Source organism: Schistocerca serialis, chromosome 1 (genome assembly GCF_023864345.2).
Source record: "Schistocerca serialis cubense isolate TAMUIC-IGC-003099 chromosome 1, iqSchSeri2.2, whole genome shotgun sequence".
Classification (NCBI taxonomy): Eukaryota; Metazoa; Arthropoda; class Insecta; order Orthoptera; family Acrididae; genus Schistocerca; species Schistocerca serialis.
Window position 1 is genome coordinate 318548927 of NC_064638.1, and position 19522 is coordinate 318568448.

Genomic DNA, 19522 nt, shown 5'->3' on the forward strand with positions numbered 1-19522 from the left:
TTTGGGCTACTGCTAAGATTTTTGAGTTCTTGTGGTAGCTTATTGAAAATGGATGCAGCAGAATAGTGCACTCCTTTCTGCACAAGAGTCAAGGAAGTGCATTCCACATGCAGATTTGATTTCTGCCTACTATTACCTGAGTGAAAGCTGCTAACTCTTGGGAATAAGCTAATAGAAAATATATACTGTGAGGGCAATGTCAAAATTTCCAGACTATTGAATAGGGGTCGAAAAGAGGTTCTCGAACTTACACCACGTATAGCTCGAACAGCCCGGTTTTGAGCCAAAAATACCCTTTTTGAATCAGAAGAAATACCCCAAAAAATAATACCATATGACATAAGCGTATGAAAATTTGTGAAGTAGACTACTTTTCGTGTTGAACTGTCACTTATTTCAGATACTGTTCTTGATTTTTGCTTTCGATAAATCAGGTTACTACTTATATCAGTGAGTTCAGTGGTGTTCTTCGCTTTATAATTCTCCATGTTGGCAAAGAAACACAATACCATATTAAGGGCACCACTAATTACTCGGAAACCACAGCACAACTAATCAGAAATAGTACAAATTATAAATTGTATTATAAGCGCCCTGCCGAGGAAATAAGACACCGTGAAAAGAAAAGAATTTGTCACCTGTCGAAGTGCAGTATGGAGTTAGATGAAGGTGGCAGGTGCTGCTCTCATCCTGTGTGTTGAAATAAAACCACAAGTTACGACCCTTCTTGCTAATCAGAAACAATGCACAGTCCAATTTATTATTTGGGGACTCACCTGACAATTTCTATCTTCATAATAATCGCACACAAGGTTAATGGTGCCAAACGAATTTGTCAGAAGGTACAGCTGTCAACACGTGAAAAGCGAGACTACCAAATAAACGTCAAAATTTTAAACTTGCATAAATGTCACGATTAATATCCACCAAACGCAGTGGTTTGAAGTATGGACAGCAGTGTCTCAGAACAAACGAACATGAATAATTTAACATGGCTTACAGAACAGATGCCATATTCGAAGTCTATTCGAGGTATTCATACAATGTAGGCTTTCATGACCGACATATTCTTCAGTTAAAACTTCCGGGCTGAGATGCCGCGTCGATGTGTAAAACTACTTCCTAACGCTATTTTGTGGAAAGTCGACATGTTGAGAAACGTGGCTGTTGTACTTAAGGTTTATAATTTATATAAAAAACAGCTACCAGCCACATGTGGCTGGTAGCTGTTTTTTTATATAAATTATAAACCTCTACTTCCTAACGTTTCGTCTCCCGTGGGAGGCATCTTCCGAGGTAAAATGGCTACTGCTTCTGAGGTCTGAGGGGCTCTCGCATTTATAGACGCCTAGAGGGTATCACCATATCTCACGTGATACTGACTGTATGACGATCTCTGAATGGTGTCATCATTCTCGATTAAAAATAATCGATTGCCATTCTGTTGGCGCAAAGTTGACATCCATATTTTATCTAACTTCAAACCTTCTTCTTTTCCATTAAAGTTATTATAATGTTTATGAATCTCTCTTGCTTCTCTATATATGGGTGCATGTTAATGCGATGGCCTTGTTAAAACGTTCGTCTCATTGAATTTTATTTCGTAGTTCCCACGTCGAAAAACATATTCTCCTACGGCCCATTTTTCGTTATGTCCCAGACAACAGTTCCTTTGCTGTTTGGCTGTGCGTGTGTCGACACTTTTTTCTCAGTTCCAGTATATTACTCGCGCAAACAAAGTTGACACTCGGCGCGCTGGCTGATGGGAGTGACTGAATGGAAAATACCTTTACAGTCGCTCCCATAAGGCACCGCGCCGAGTGTCAACTTCGTTTGCGCGAGTAATACACTTGCCCGCAACTGCATGGAATTTTATGTACCCGGTGCTGCTAGCTGGTGCCGCGCATCTTTTGCTGTTTTCAAATATTCCTTAATCTTTTTGGTGGGTCTAAAGATCGTTTAGACCCCATATTTGGCCAAAACTTCCCCGAAACGATCCGTAATTTTATTAATGAATGGGAGAAAAGATCGTAATTAATTTAATTCATCCTGCGAATAAACCGGCTCGCAGATTTTGTTGGCTCTGGCCATCAAGGTTTTAATGACACCTCTTTTTTCTCCAGGATGATGGTTTGATTCCTTACGGAGGTATCATGCAGTGATTGTGTCCTTTCTGGATAGCTTATGACCCAGAGTCTCGTCCACCTATGGATGTACCTGTAGTTAGACGGGTGAGCGAGACTCTTATTTTAAAAAAGGCATGCATGTGTATGTAACTGTACAAACTACAGTAGGTCTCTCAAATTACCGATAACATGGAATTACACAAAAAGTACTCATCGAAACTACTTGTTATAATAAAGAGATGTTTTCATAACCCTTTCAGGCATTCTCAAAATTAATTTCTTTGATGACATATATTTTAAGGCGATAAGGGGCAAACGAACGACTCAAAAGGACTTCTAAACCGTTTCAAACATTTGTTTATTCTGCCGAGTAACGAATCAAGAAATGACGTACGAATGAACTCTTTTTCGCTAGAGGAGTTTGCGTCGACGAGAAAATTCGGCACTGTTCTACTGTAATATTCTAGTTGAACTTCAACTCTTCGGAAGACAATAAAAGGAAAAGTAACGTGGAGACTGATTTTATGAGTCAGACCACGAAGCTTGCTAGGGGAAACTGACAGAAGGAACGCAGTTCAAACCATAGGTGATAGAATCTCGAGTTCTAGTGCGGTACACAATTTGTACAAACTACTGAAACTTCCACAAAAGGTTGTCAAAGAGAAGCAAGGTGCACTTCAAAACATTGAAAACGTTACACACTCGTAAAGTTTTATTAAGTCATTTTAAGGTAATGAAATTTATTTCGGAAGTGTTTCTGAGGACACTAGTCTTATGTAAGGAGGCTGTTTAGGTTTTTATATTGGTAACGCCACGTAGCGCTCTGTATGAAAAGCACTGGCTGTGCTGTGTCTATTCTGTGGCTGGTTGGCATTGCTGTTGGCAACGCGTAGCGTTGCGCAGTTGGAGGTGAGCCGCCAGCATTGGTGGACGTGGGGAGAGAAATGGCGGAGTTTTGAGAGCGGATGATCTGGACGTGAGTCCATCAGAAAGAGTAAATTTGTAAAGATGGATGTCATGAATTGATAGATATATACATATGATGACTTTTGAAGATTATTAAGGTAAATACATTGTTTGTTCTCTATCAAGATCTCTCTTTGGTAACTATGCCTATCAGTAGTTAGTGCCTTCAGTAGTTAGAATCCTTTATTTAGCTGGCAGTATTGGCGCTCGCTGTATTGCAGTAGTTCGAGTAATGAAGATTTTTGTGAGGTAAGTGATTCATGAAAGGTATAGGTTATTGTTAGTCAGGGCCATTCTTTTGTAAGGATTTTTGAAAGTCAGATTGCGTTGCGCTAAAAATATTGTGTGCCAGTTTAGTGATGATCACAATAAGTAAAGAGAGAAATGTCTTAGTACGTTCAGTTCTGCTCAGCTGTTTGAAAATCAAATAATGTAAGAGGTTTACCAGCACAGTAATTCATAAATTTTTCTAAGGAGACGTTTGAAAGGTAATGAAATTTATTTCGAAAGTGTTTCTGAGGACACGAGTCTTGTCCTTCAACCATCATCGAAGAACTTCTTAGCACATCCTAAAACTTGATTTCCTATTTACACGTATTCTTGACACTGAACAGTGCTGCTGCTTAAACAGGGATTACTGAATTTTTGCAGGTAACTGATGATAGAAAAGATCAAGTCACCTGCCAAAATAGATCCTGTATGTGTCAAAGCATATGAGACAGCAAGTGAGTAAATGATTCACCAAACATTAAGTCTTTCCGGTGGTGTCGTATTATCGATGCGAGAAGTATAAACCACCATATGCTATTCGCATATTCTTTTGTCGCTTTGTTTCTTTAGTCAACTAAAGCTCTTCAGGAGGCATAGCTGACATCACTCTGATCTATGTAGCACTTAGAGTCTAGGACATAAGGTGAACACTGGAATGGTAGTTGTTTTACTCAAATGTGTCGAATTAGGCCTACAGATCAAGATGATTTATACTAATACTGAATCACAATTCACAAAGTAATTTATTGGTATTCCTTCAACAAACCAAAACGTTATTTATACCACTGACGACAGGACAGACTCATGTGGCGCGGATGGTGCTCTGCTTGTAGATTTCAGTCGTTGAGACAGCCACGAACCGTTGAAGTCAACAACAGTAACGGAGGACCATCATACTATAGGGTCCTAAATATGGTTACTTTCAGCAGGTCTGGTGAAATCAATAGTGGCTGTGATGTCATTCCTCCCGTACGGATCCTTTGCTGCATAAATGGTGGCACGGGGGTGACCACATGGCCACTATCACTGACCGTAATGCAGTCTGACCAACAAGTGTTTCATTATTAGAATATTGCTCCGTACACATCAGTCTAAAATATTATACCCTATTCGTATACGATCTTATATTCTAATGACTCTTTAAAGATTAATTTCTGGCCTTCCATTCAATCTATAGGTCACTTATTCAACATGTGCTGTCGATTACTATTCATAAAAGGCTATAAATATTTTAAGGTACAACCACTAATATCAGAAACATTATCCTCAGCGACGCATTTGGGGAGTCAAGTTCCCATCATCTGGCTGTCTAAGTTAATCCTACACAAAACGCACTTAAGAAGTAATCAAGGTCAAAATATTCCGACGTGACAACCTCGTCTTACTGTATAAATGCTGTTTTTAAATAACTTTATTTGTTTTTGTATTTTGACCTTGAGTGCTTTTGAAGTGTATTTCATGTAAGGTTAACTCAGACAGCCAGATGATTGGAACTTCACTACCGAAACGCGTTGCTGTGGATTACGTTCCTAATATTAGTGCTTTTATGATAAAATATTTACAACGATTACCTTAACAACCGCTACCTCTGGTCCTTAACATGAAAAATATTAGAACACATAAAAATGTTGCAGTGTCGACTGTTATTTCTTTACAGTTAACATTAGTAGCATCTTAAGCCAACAGTTTTCGTGCAGCTGCATCCTGTAGTAAATATCATTTCCTTGGAACAAAGTATATAAAGTAAAATTTTTAACGTATCCCGCAGTAATATTCTACAAATGATCTCTCCATTAACTCTTTGTGATTTCGATGATTCAGTCTTAATAACCGAACAAATACTGGAACACGTGAGGCAATACTGACCCTACAACTTATCTTAGAAGCTAGATTAAGGAAAGGCAAACCTACGTTTCTAGCATTTGTAGACTTAGAGAAAGCGTTTGTCAATGTTAACTGGAATACTCTCTTTCAAATTCTGAAGGTGGCAGGGGTAAAATACAGGGAGCGAAAGGCTATTTACAATTTGTACAGAAACCAGATGGCAGTCATAAGAGTCGAGGGGCATGGCAGGGAAGCAGTGGTTGGGAAGGGAGTGAGACAGCGTTGTAGCCTATCCCCGATGTTATTCAATCTTTATATTGAGCACGCAGTGAAGGAAACAAAAGAAAAATTCGGAATTGGTATTGAAATCCATGGAGAAGTAATAAAAACTTTGAGGTTTGCCGATGACATTGTAATTATGTCAGAGACAGCAAAGGACTTGGAAGAGCAGCTGAACGGAATGGACAGTGTTTTGAAACGAGGATATAAGATGAACATCAACAGAAGCAAAACGAGGATAATGGAATGTAGTCGAATTAAGTCGGGTGATGCTGAGGGAATTAGATTAGGGAATGAGACACTTAAAGTAGTAAAGGAGTTTTGCTATTTGGGGAGCAAAATAACTGATGATGGTCGAAGTAGAGACGATATAAAATGTAGACTGGTAATGACAAGGAAAGCGTTTCTGAAGAAGAGAAATTTGTTATCATCGAATATAGATTTAAGTGTCAGGAAGTCATTTCTGAAAGTATTTGTATGGAGTGTGGCCATGTATGGAAGTGAAACATGGACGATAAATAGTTTGGACAAGGATAGAATAGAAGCTTTCGAAATGTGGTGCTACAGAAGAATGCTGAAGATTAGATGGGTAGATCACATAACTAATGAGGAGGTATTGAATAGGATTGGGGAGAAGAGAAGTTTGTGGCACAGCTTGACTAGAAGAAGGGATCGGTTGGTAGGACATGTTCTGAGGCATCAAGGTATCACCAATTTAGTATTGGAGGGCAGCGTGGAAGGTGAAAATCGTAGAGGGAGACCAAGAGATGAATACACTAAGCAGATTCAAAAGGATGCAGGTTGCAGTTAGTACTGGGAGATGAAGAAGCTTGGACAGGATAGAGAAGCATGGAGAGCTGCATCAAACCAGTCTCAGGACTGAAGACCACAACAACAACAATAACCGAACCGCATTGTTCTTTCAAATGTGTACATTAGTTTCATTTCTTAGGATGCTAACTAAGTTTTAATGCCAAGTAGCTGTACCGTTTAACAGTCTTATGATAAGTACTGCATAGAATAAGTTTCAATTTTTGTTTCCATTGCAGTGTTTTCGTAAGACATTATTTACCCTGTGACCTTTCAGTCGATACTTGGAAGGTTATGCTTGTAAATAAGTCTCTAACATGATTAGTATGAAGGAAGTTTGTGGTATCTGCGAGCTGAAGCAGGTGCATCGCGTGTCAAATAAACAAAATCGAGCTGTTCCAACTACTCGATTCCTTTTTCAGGTTACTAAAGTAGAAAATGAAGTGAAGGCGGGTCGGGGGACCGGTACTGTCGTAGGATAGAGTGTCATGGCGAAAATGGTTTATCAGAGGAACTGTTTCAACAGAACGATTGGAAGAGTTCAGGAAGAGCGTTTGGCTTTGATGTACGCCTTGTCACGATTGTAATCCATGGCGATACACGTGTGATAAACTATGACAAATCTACCATCGCACGAATTTATCGCTCTCTGCACACTGTCAGAAAAGTGTAACGGAAAAGCATAAAAAAATTAGCAGACGGCCATTTGTACATCTCTGCCAGTTTGCCGTAACTTAATTATTGAAAAAAATATACTAGTCGCTTCTAAGATTGTCACTGGTAATTTAGCAAAAAAATTAAAGTAATCGAACGGTTGAGTATTAAAAAAAAAGTAACACTCCTCACAAATGTCCTGTTGTTCTACTGGATGTCAGAAGTGTAGCTACAAGGGCTGACGCGATATTTAACGTTAATAGCTGAAATGCCTCGAGATTCCAGATGAATAAGTATGTCCTACTGTACCACGTGTATGCACGTCAGGAGGACTTTAACGTAACTAAGGCAACCACTAAGGCCTCCTTTGGGAAGAAATTCCGTTTTCCTATATTCTCCCACTCTTACCCTCGCGAGCCTCCCTACGTCCCTTTGCTTATTAGAAGAATAAAAAAAAAATGGCTCTGAGCACTATGGGACTTAACTTATGAGGTCATCAGTCCCCTAGAACTTAGAACTAATTAAACCTAACTAACCTGAGGACATCACACACATTCATGTCCGAGGCAGGATTCGAACCTGCGACCGTAGCGGTCGCGTGGTTCCAGACTGTAGCGCCAAGAACCGCTCGGCCACTTTGTCCGGCGCAGAGTCTTCGATAGACCTTCTCCTATAGCAAAAATATACTTTTCATCCATCACTTGATGCCTTGTTCAACTCCAGACAAGAGAATTTCTTCAACTGTGCAGGAAAGAGAGAAAGCAATAGAAGAGAAAATGTTTCTGACCCGTTTATGTATATTATTTCCCCGATATATATTGCTTTTTCTTATAACGGCCAAATACCATTAAGATTGGTTGGTTGGTTTTGGGGGAAGAGACCAAACATACCATTAAGAGCTTTTGAATCACTCGAATGTTTCATATCTGAATTTTATTCTAGAAAATATTAACATTTCGTTTCGTACTGAACTGAGTAATGGGTTAATACAACCGTGGAAGTATTTGTGACTTTATTTTTTTCAGAATTGAGATTTCATAACAAGAATTCTAGAAGAATTATCGAAAATTTATATAAGCAGGCGTACTGTTTATCGCATCCAATTCCTAGCAACTTATCGGCAAACACAAAAGAATTCCTTGGCAGGAAAAATAAGTCCAATTTCCACCACAAAAGGGTAAAAAGCGTTGTGCGTTCCATAGCGCCCTTAACTGTAACAGCTTCTCCTTAGTGACGAAGGAGACCGCAAATATTACAATGGCGTCTAGTGACACGAGTGGTCCACAGAAGTGATGAGGGGTTTATCGTATAGTATTTTGGAGAAGCTGAACTCGTCATATGTCAAACAAATCTCCACCAGCGGCCACTGAATGAATGTCCTCGACAAAGCTGTTAACTTTATGTTGACTGGCAGTTGTCTTTGATCTTAAAATACCGGCAATTCAGGATGAAGTGCTGCCAAGACAATTGCAAAACCTAATGATAGATGTAATCTGCTCTAGTGAAAGACTTCTTGATTTGAAATAAATATTTGATGGGTGTTCCCCTATGAACACACGCCTATGATTGACATCATATTGTCTTCTTCGCACTCACGATATTAATGACAGAGTATTATCCCCCTCTTAAATGCACGCTGCCATGATGTAACATACAAATGCAAAGTTCTAGACACAGTCGTTTGTTCGGCGAATCGATGTCCTGTACGGCATGTCGTTGAGCAATATCTTGCATGTAATCTAGAGCCAGCTATTGTAGTCGATATAAACAGTGACAGCCCCGCCTTATCTCCTAACACGCCAAGTGAAGTTGTCGTAGGTGAGTATAATACGTTCATGAATAATTCCATGACAGGCGACGCCTGAAGGGAACAAGTCGGCAACCAGCTTTACAAAGAAGCTTTGTGGAAAGAAAGTGCCTAAGGCGCAAGAAATCACTGCCACTTCCATAACCGGTATAAAGTTGTGAACGTACTACATGCGTCTACAGTCTCCTTCTGCTGGATGAAAACAAGATAGTACTTTCCTGTCATCTGTTAATTACTAGATCTGTTAGCATCTAACTAATTTAGGAATTCAGCCCATTACTAATGATTACACTAAACCTGCTAAACTCAAGTGCCACTCTACACAGTCGGTGTCTCTTCTTCAGTCGCTATTCCTCATTCCCTCCCACAACAGTAACATTAGACATCATTGCCGCATTACTTGTTACCCACAGATGTAATAATTACGGGAGCCACAGCAATTTTTGTCTGTCTTTCAGTCAGCAGACAACACAGTGGACCACTTTGTTTTCCATGTTTCTCTGCAGCACGAAAACAAGGGTTTCTCTTCAGATCATTAACCACTAAACAATTTTAAGGAGTATTCAAAAACACTCCATATACGTCGTTTGAACTATTATTGGCATACGATTCCTAGAAATTAGGTGGTTTTTCTTTTCCTGAGAGATGAAATGAGTCGGAAGCAATAAACTGCGCACTCTGTCTTCACTGGTTCAGCCCTGTTCAGGTTCAAGTACCGAGTCTATTCTAGACAGTTTCGGTGCCTGTGATACCAAGAAGTCCGCATAATTCTCTCTCTCCATTGTCATCTGAACTAAATGTCGCAGATTTAAGCTTTGCGCACTAGAGAGAACAAAGTATACCACTTTCATGTTATATTCTTTTATTCCTTCAAGTTTCGGAACGACAGCGGTAGAAAATTCGAGTTTCTAGGACTACATCATACATTTACAATGCGATTTAAATATGGTATTTAACAGCCATTCCATAATTTTTTGTCTGTGTACAGTGTAGATATTGAATTGCCACAAAATGTTGTAATTGTATGGCTCTCTTTGCTGTCACTGATAGAATAGGAAGCAAAAAAATTAAAGCCTACTTCTGACGTCACTAAATTACAGAATTACATTCGGATTGATAAAGCAGTGTGCGTGGAAGTAGACAATGACTGCCCCATCTGAAAATAGAACGTAAGGTGACTGGCAATCAAATCGAGCTGAGCTCAGAAACCGAAAGCTGCGGCTGGCTGAATCCTTTCTGTAAAAGGCCGCGTATGTAAGATAGCAACCGCACGTGCACAAACTTAGAATCATTGAAGTGGAACAAGTAAGTCACGCAGAAGACGGAGCACAGAGAAAGGTAGCAGGAAAAGTTTAGTAGGTGGTGGAATCTTATAAACGTTGGGTGTGAGAATCGCAACGAACTAGAAAAGCAACCACCCGAATGCTGCGCTCTGTTTTGCAAGGTAATCAGGATCTATGTATACGTCACACTGCGACAGCAACGACCTTGCCACAGTGGTGAACACCTAGAATTACGTATGAAAAGCTGTGTTGCTGCTGATGGAGACCGTCTTTGCACATTTATCACGACTGATGATTTGTCTTTGATCGTGATTATTAAACAGATAGAACAGAGTACAGTGGGTCTGATGGATAAATCATGCTGTCACATGTGGCCGGCTTTTTGTGGTAAAATGTCGCTGGTAGCTGACTATATCACGTTGCAGTGGCTGATGTTTTTCTCTGGAGGCAACATGAGACTGTTCTATTGTGTAGTAGAATCCTGCGAGGATTTCTAGAAGAGTTTCAGCAACCCGATTACTGTGATGTTGCTTGTCGCTGGGTGCGGAGTGGATCGTCTTACTAAAGGACCGGCGTTTGGTGTGCCAGTCCACGTCAACAAAATCCAAGTTTTTCAAAAGCATGAGAAACAAATATGATCACGTACAATTCATTACGAAAATTGCGAGGCACCGGCTTGTTAAAGATCCGACGTAAAACTTGGACATAGCATTTAGAAGTAATCGACCCATTCAGTCGCCCTTGAATGCCAGCGCTACAGACATAACAGTAGCACAAGAACAATGCTCACTGAACTAATCTGACATGGCCAATAAAATACAGTGCCAAACGTCTCTTACTCTCGACAACTATTTCTCGAACAAACTGAGCGGATATCCAGGAAGTCTCATAAGTGTTCTATATGGTTGAGAACTGCGGAACTTGCGTGCTGTCAAGGGTGATAGTTGTCCTCTCCATGTTCTTCAGACTATTACATCACGGATTGTAGATGATACAAGCATTATAATCCTAGAACCTCCCATCGCTATTACACATCGACCCGACTCGCAAGAGATCGCGTCGTCAAAAACTAGTACTACAGTCTTCTGGTAACATTAGCCCTCAAAGATGAATATAAGCTGGCTCATTGGCTTACACTGTGTTAATCGTGTATGACGACAGACGCCCTCATACCCATCGATCAATTCGAATATCAACTACGGCTGTTCCAACAGACTCTGTGACAATCCCGCTGGCAACTTTGTTGAAAAAGGCATTTCACTTTCATTAAGACTGCATGTGAGAAGAAAGTGACAGTGGATTCTATTTGAACAGATGGCACACGTGAAAATGTGAGAAATAATCTTCATAGACGTTGTCCGATTGACCAATAGCAGTGTTTCACTATGGTTCCAAATCGCTTCGCCTGTAGTAGATACGGCTTACAAAAACCGGCACGTGAGTCAGTAACAGCGGTCCACTATCGCTACCATGCGATAGACCAGACCTTACGTAGTTATTCTGTGTCTAGAACGATATCATAAGGAAATAATAAGGACCCAAGGGTAGCCTCACAATCAACGAACTCTACTTTCACACCACGCATAAAAAGTCGTTACCTGTAAAATGGAATGTACTATCGCTAATGGCCGCAGACCTGGACAATGATTCATAACAGACATTATTTGATCAGATGGCTGAAACTGCAGACTAAGGAGGCAGTAGTAATTCGGTCATCATTCACTGCATAAGGGCAGTGACTTATCACAGGAGAATTTTACCAATGTTTTGATACTATGTGTTACATCGATAATGTTTCAGCCGTATGACGTAGTAATGACACTCTGTTTCACACAGAACAGGCATATGAATCTGATTGATCTAATTTGAAAATCCTGTTAGACTGAAACTGTGTGCTGGAGCGAGACTTTAATCTTGAACTTTGCCATTTTCGCACAGTTCTCTTACCCATTAAGACATCTAGGCACCAATCGTAGTCCTCCGTGAAAGCTTCACGTCTACTAGGAACCCTCCCCTGGCTTCCAAACTTCACAAAACCTCTCCTGCATAGCCAGCTGGACTGACACTGACACTCATGGAAGAAAAATATGTGCTGAGAAATGGCTTAGACACAGCTAAATGGATTGTTTCCATACCGAATCTTTCACTCTTTTGAAACAGTGAGCATTGCTTCCAAAATTACGGGTTCGAGCGCTGATCCGGTGTAGTGTTTTTATGCTCCAAGAAGTTTCAAAACAGCAAAAACTACGTGCAGGATGAAAGATCAAGTGTCGTGCTTGTTTCACTGCAATAAAACTAGAAGCTACTGAGAACTTTGGGAGAGCACGCAATACGTAAGCACAGTGGACAAAGAAACCACAGGAGACAGTGTACCAGTACAGTGTTACATCGTCTGTAGCCCTAACGGCTATCTCAGTTTGATGAGAAAGAGAGTCTACAAGTTCCAGCTAAAACCATTCATTAACAGTCAGTTTCAGTAGAGCTACCAAATTGCGGAGATGCCACATTTCACCCGCTGCTCCAAGTAGTCGCAGAAGTTTTCTGTGAGATAACCATCGGGTGAGTTAGCGTAGCAGTAGAGGTGCAAAAGGGTGCATGAGTATTAGTCAAACCAGGAAGGAATGTGTGGAGCCATATGAATGCGGCTGTTGTCGTCTTGGAAGATGGAAGTGTCCACAGCGCACTCATCTCGAAGACATAGAGGAAAGGGCGAGACTTGATTGCCGAGAATGTTGAAATAAACATCCTGGTTCGTATTAATTGTAACCTGAAAGAGTGCGCTCAAGTCATGTTACGGAAAACACTCCCAAAAATATCACAGAACCACTTGCGCCTGAACTACGGCCCCCACACTTTCCGGGTTGGACCTCCCGTGGGGTCGTCGATGCGATCGACACCTTACCTCATTTGAAAAGAGACAAAGCAGCGACTTGTCGGATCACACTACACGCCTCCAGTCCGCTACCCGCAAATTTCTGTGCAGTTTGGTCCGCTGAAGACGAACAGCTTTACATATCCCTGAGAGCGAGGTACCGATGTACAAATGTCGGTTGCATGCAGATCCCTTTACAATGTGAACCGTAATTTTAGCTTTCAAAATTTTTTCTTAAAGAATTTATTTTATTTACTCGCGATTCACCAAGAACATTAGCACATTTAATCACACTAGGTGAGCGTGAAAGTAGTTGCGAGGAAGTAACTGATGGAAAATAAAATAACGTTTAATAAACGTGAATTTTATTTTTAAAAGCCTTTTCAACAAAAGATTTAAAATTAAAATCAGAAAGCACCCTCTAAATATCAATTTACAATTATTCAGAGGCAGAATAACAATTTTTTTTATTTTTTTCTGCAACAAACAGATTACTTTAAACTAAAAATTTTAACAACTCACACAAACACATTAACTATGCACCCCGTAAGAGGGATGGAAATGGTAAAAACACTCAGACTAAGAAATTATTTGCCACCAAAAGTGCAATTTGTTTTTGAAAGGGCTCTTACGGTGGAAGGGTGTCAACTTTATAGAAATGACTATTCAAATAAAACCCATGAAATTCAGACTTACAAAAAGTGTACAACATGCTCTTCATTACACATATACCGCCTCGCAAGATGATAGGCAAGATAAAAAGATATTTCAGGAATTCGGCCTTTACCTTAATTCTATAAATTCGTTAACACTGAATCCGACAAACATGACACAGGCAGCTATTAACGTACGGCAGACCGACAGACAGACAGACAGACACTAACTGCCTAACAAATGCGGACGAAAGACAAACGAGCAAAAGCAAGTAGAATTTAACAAGTAACTGAAACAACATATCACAGGTCACTTGACTTCAAATGACTGCGATTTCTGGCGAAGACCTGGCGCAGCACCCCCAACGCTCTCCCGAACCAACCGCTGCCAGCCGCTTCAACGGACGCAGGAAGGCGCGCCGATCTCCAGTCTCACGGCGTCGCACCTCGCCCTGGCCAGCCCGTTGTCGTGGTTTCGCTCCTGTTGCTCTCGTGTGAACCGCAAAGCCACTACCCCTTTCTATACGGCGCTGCCCACTGCACTCACGTGGGGAGCTCACATGCGCCGACGCTCAAGGCGGACAAGTCATCTCGTGTCTCAGTGCGCGACCGACCAACCGACCGATGCAAACGCCAATGACAGTCGCCCGAGCAACTCGAGCAGACTAGCGGCCTAACGCGCAGACTCAGATGCAGGAACTCAGCCCCGACCGGGCGACCACTAGACGAGTTCTGTTACTGGCGGAGTGGCAAGACTCTCATTTTCTGGCTTTAAAGTTTGATCCAAACGATAGACATACTAGCCCTCCGACGACAGACAGCCACTAACTGCCGCACAAAAGCAAATGAGAGACGGACTGGTGACGCGAGACTGACCTAGCCTCACTCCGACTCATTCCCTTAATGTACGGCAGACCGACAGACAGACACTGACTGCCCGACTGCCCGACTGCCCGACACTGAGCCGGCGGACCAACTGACTAGACTCAGACTGACAGACTGACCCTCTGCGGAACTTTTTTTTTTTTCTTTATTGTGATTTTAAACACCTTATACAAAGGCGGGCTGTCAGCAGCATAGTACGCCGCTCTTCAGCCTTGAGTTTCACAATAAGTATTACATGTAGGTGGCACAGAGAATACAATCAAAACGGCGGGCAAATAAATGTAGACACTAAAAAACAAAAAAAACATGCAGCCGTTCACGCTGGACGAGAAACATCACTAACACTAGTTGACACGGCGCACATAACATGGATGATGGCGACGGCACACGTGAACAGTGGTGGCGTGACGGCGAACAAACACTAAACACAAACGAAGGCACACACACGAGACACTGATGGCGATGATCTCCGACGCGCGAATGTTCACTGAGCGTGTGCGAGTCCGGGGACCTGCCAAGAGAGGAGGAGGAGGAGGAAGGGGAGTAGGAGAGGGAGAGGGGAGAGCAGAGATGCCATGGGCGGGGGAGATAGGGGGAGGGAGGAAGGCGGAAGAATGGCGGAGGAAGGGGGATGGGGGAAAAGGAAAGAGAAGGTAGGGAGGGTGCCTAAAGGAAAGGACACAGGAAGTGGGGGGGAGGTTCAAAGTTGATAGGAGGGGTAGATGGAGGGGAGGAGGACATCATCAGGGAGGGGGAGCTGGCGGAAGCCACCTTGGGAGAGGGTAAGGAGGGTGGAGAGATGGAGACAGGGTGGGACGTGGGAAACAGGCATGGCAGTGGGCGGGGGTGGGAGAGGATGGGTGAGACAAGTGGGTGAGGAGGATCGAGTTTGCGGGAGGTGTACAGGATCCGTATCCTTTCAAGGAAAAGTAGGAGGTGGGGGAAGAAGATGAGATCGTACAGGATCCGCATGGGGGAGGGGGACGGATGCGATAGGCGAGGCGGAGAGCATGGCGTTCGAGGATTTGGAGGGATTTATAAAAGGTAGGGGGGGCAGAGATCCAGGCTGGATGGGCGTAACAAAGGATAGGGCGGATGAGGGATTTATAGGTGTGGAGGATGGTGGAGGGGTCCAGACCCCACGTACGGCCGGAAAGGAGCTTGAGGAGACGGAGTCGGGAGCGTGCCTTGGCTTGGATTGTCCGGAGATGGGGAGTCTAGGAGAGGCGACGGTCGAGGGTGACGCCAAGGTACTTAAGGGTGGGAGCGAGGGCGATAGGACGGCCATAGCCCTCTGCGGAGCTCATAGCGCCCCTTAAATTCACGTGAACAGACAACTTTTCCCCTTTCCCACCAGAGGGAGACACCAAGGCTGCGATTGCCACAGCGGCGCCACCGCCAAAAACGCAAAGCGACTGCTTTACACTACGCGCTGCAGCACGCTCTTGAAAATAGCAAATTTTACTACGGCTCACAATGTTCAGTCGGATGGAACTGAATTCGTCAATGGCAGCAATTCCTGACGAATTTCAAACCGACTGTCATAGTGGCACTGTCGCCTATGATCTTCTTATGAGCACTGTTCTTACGCCCTGTTACTTGGTTGCGCATGATACACGATTCCTTGTAGATACGGTAGATAGTCGGGGCACCTTCGTTAACCAAGTGATCTTGTGTACATACAAAAGCGATAGCGTATCTATTTTCTGAATTCTGTCTCCGCGTCAATGCATGTTACTGTGTTGATTCCATACAGCCTACTGGCACGCACACACCATTTAATATCCTTAGTCAACAGCAGTACAGGCTCATACGTCCGCCTGGTACCAGCTATACACGATGTACAGCCCTCTGAAGCGACCAGTGTGCTCTGATATTTTTTCGGATGAGCGCACGTTTGGTGCGGACGGCTACTGAGCCGGCGATGGTGGTGTTGCAGCTGGAGCTCGAAGCCGGCGAGCACGTGGGGCGTGTGGCAGCAGCCCAGCAGCACGGAGCCGCCGTTCGTGACGCGGCCCAGGCCCAGGCCGCGCCCGCCGCGCCCGACTCGCCGCCCCACACCGCCGCCCCCACCCACTCCACCGCCCACGCGCCGCCCCACGCCGCCGCCTCCAACCACACCGCCGCCCACTCGACGCCCACCGTCAACTCACTACACTGCTGGAGCTACTGCCACCACCGTCACCCGCCGTCGCCCGAGCACCACGACCACCAGCACGACAACAACCACCACAACGACCACTACCACCACGACGACCACGACTACCCCGCGGCCGACGACAACCACCACTACGACGACGACGACGACGACGACGACGCCGCGGCCAACCAGCCCCGCGCAGCCTTCCGTGTCGACCGTGTCGGCCACTGGCGAAGGCGGCGTCCGTAAGTACTCCCTCTGATATGACTGCAGAGAGGCCTGTTTTGGTCGATTCACACTCTATGTCAGTGGGGTGGGACGGAAGGGAACGTCGCCGTCAAATGGACACGAAACTTCGACACAACGTCGGTTGACTTAGCCCTGTTCCGAACGATGAAACGGTTTCTGAGATAACATGCGTGATACTAAAAGCCCGAATGTTGTTGTTGTTGTGGTCTTCAGTCCTGAGACTGGTTTGATGCAGTTCTCCATGCTACTCTATCCTGTCCAAGCTTCTTCATCTCCCAGTACCTACTGCAACCTACTACATCCTTCTAAATCTGCTTAGTGTATTCATCTCTTGGTCTCCCTCTACGATTTTTACCTTGCACGCTGCCCTCCAATGCTAAATTGGTGATCCCTTGATGCCTCAGAACATGTCCTACCAACCGATCCCTTCTTCTAGTCAAGTTGTGCCACAAACTTCTCTTCTCCCCAATCCTGTTCAATACCTCCTCATTAAGTTATGTGATCTACCCTTCTAATCTTCAGCATTCTTCTGTAGCACCACATTTCGAAAGCTTCTATTCTCTTCTTGTCCAAACTATTTATCGTCCATGTTTCACTTCCATACGTGGCTACACTCCATACAAATACTTTCAGAAACGACTTCCTGACACTTAAATCTATACTCGATGTTAACAAATTTCTCTTCTTCAGAAACGCTTTCCTTGCCATTGCCAGTCTACATTTTATATCGTCTCTACGTCGACCATCATCAGTTATTTTGTTTCCCCAAATAGCAAAACTCCTTTACTACTTTAAGTGTCTCATTTCCTATTCTAATTCCCTCAGCATCACCCGACTTAATTCGACTACATTCCATTATCCTCGTTTTGCTTTTGTTGATGTTCATCTTATATCCTCCTTTCAAGATACCGTCCATTCCGTTCAACTGCTCTTCCAAGTCCTTTGCTGTCTCTGACATAATTGCAATGTCATCGGTGAACCTCAAAGTTTTTATTTCTTCTCCATGGATTTTAATACCTACTCCAAATTTTTCTTTTGTGTCCTTCGCTGCTTGCTCAATATACAGATTGAATAACATCAGGGGGAGGCTACAACCCTGTCTCACTCCCTCCCCAACCATTGCTTCCCTTTCGTGTCCTTCGACTCGTAAAACTGCCATCTGGTTTCTGTACAAATTGTAAATAGCCTTTCGCTTCCTGTATTTTACCCCTGCCACCTTCACAATTTGAAAGAGAGTAGGCCAGTCAACGTCAAAGCCCGAATATAGTATAATAATTAAGGAACAACCAATCATAAGGTTTGTCAATGGTCAAAGAGAAATTCGTAATGGATGTTCTTGATAAATGTTTTATGGTAAATCTTGTGCATATAAGAGAACTGAAAGTCTGGGAAGAGTTATAGCCAAATATTTCAAAACGGCCTTTGTTGCTCCATAAAATATATACGAGGGTCACTCCAAAACAAATACACACTATTTTTTTAAATCCATCTTTTATTCTACATGTTTGAAAGTTTTACAGTGAGTAGATACATCCTTTAGGAACAATATTTTCATTTCTCCACATAATTTCCATCCCTCTCAAGTGCCTGACACCATCTTGGAACCAGCGCTTGTTTACCCGCACGGTAAAATTCTGGACCAATCTGTTGGAGCCACTGTTTGGCAGCGTGCACAATGGAGTCGTCATCTTCAAACCTTGTTCCACGAAGAGAGTCTTTCAGTTTCCCAAAGATATGATAGTCACATGGAGCCAGGTCAGGACTGTAAGGCGGGTGTTTCAGTATTGTCCATCCGAGTTTTGTGATCGCTTCCATGGTTTTCTCCGCGCCTGTTTTAACGCCAACACTTTCAGTATTCTGCAAACACTTCCTTCCCCTATCCAAACGTAGCGTGACAATTCGTTCACTGTGATGCGTCTGTCAGCAGTCAACAATTCGTTAACTCTCTGCACATTGGAGTGTGTGCAGTACGAGGCCTGCCGCTGCGAGGACAATCCTCAATATTGCAGTGCCCGCTCTCATCACTTAACCTGCTTCCCCACCGACTAACTGTACTAAGATCGACAGCATCATCTCCATACACCTTTTTCAACCTCTTGTGGATGTTTCCCACTGTCGCGTTTTCACAGCACAGGAATTCTATGACAGCACGTTCCTTCTGACGAATGTCAAGTGTAGCAGTAATCTTGAAGACATGCTGTGACGGCGCGACTTACGGGAACAGGTTGAATTAAGTTTGAAAACAATCGGGAAGGATGTATATACACACTGTCTGTCTTTCACACATGCAGAATGAAAACTGTATTTTTACAAAAATAGTGTGCATTTCTTTTGCAGTGACCCTCGTACATACAAACACATCAAACAGTATTCATATGGCAATACATAGAGCCTTTTTACCTTATCCACAGCGTATTATTTTTTTCAGGTACAAAATAACATCAAAAGTAACTGTATTTTTTCCTTTAATAGAGCTGATTATTTCACTTTTTAGAAATGCTTGTTATAAAGATTGCATCATTAGTTTATGTTATTATTTATGAAGAGTGTAAAACATTTCTTTATCCAGATATTGTAAAACCTAAATCATTTACTGCTTTCAGATATTTGGCCTCATCTGTGGGAAAACATTCATACAAAATAATATCTTAAGTCCTCGGGTAAACTTCACGACGCGCCATGATACAAAACAATCAATAAAATA

At 42.9% G+C, this 19522-nt stretch overlaps 1 protein-coding gene across 1 annotated transcript in view; it reads left to right on the forward strand.

The window, feature by feature from the left end:
- Positions 1–19522, forward strand: part of LOC126470338 (serine proteinase stubble) — a 523216-nt gene that overhangs the window by 402474 nt on the left and 101220 nt on the right. The window contains exon 4 of the mRNA XM_050098167.1: positions 16369–16814. Coding sequence (XP_049954124.1) covers positions 16369–16814 — 446 coding nt within the window. The remainder of the gene's footprint in view (positions 1–16368; positions 16815–19522) is intronic.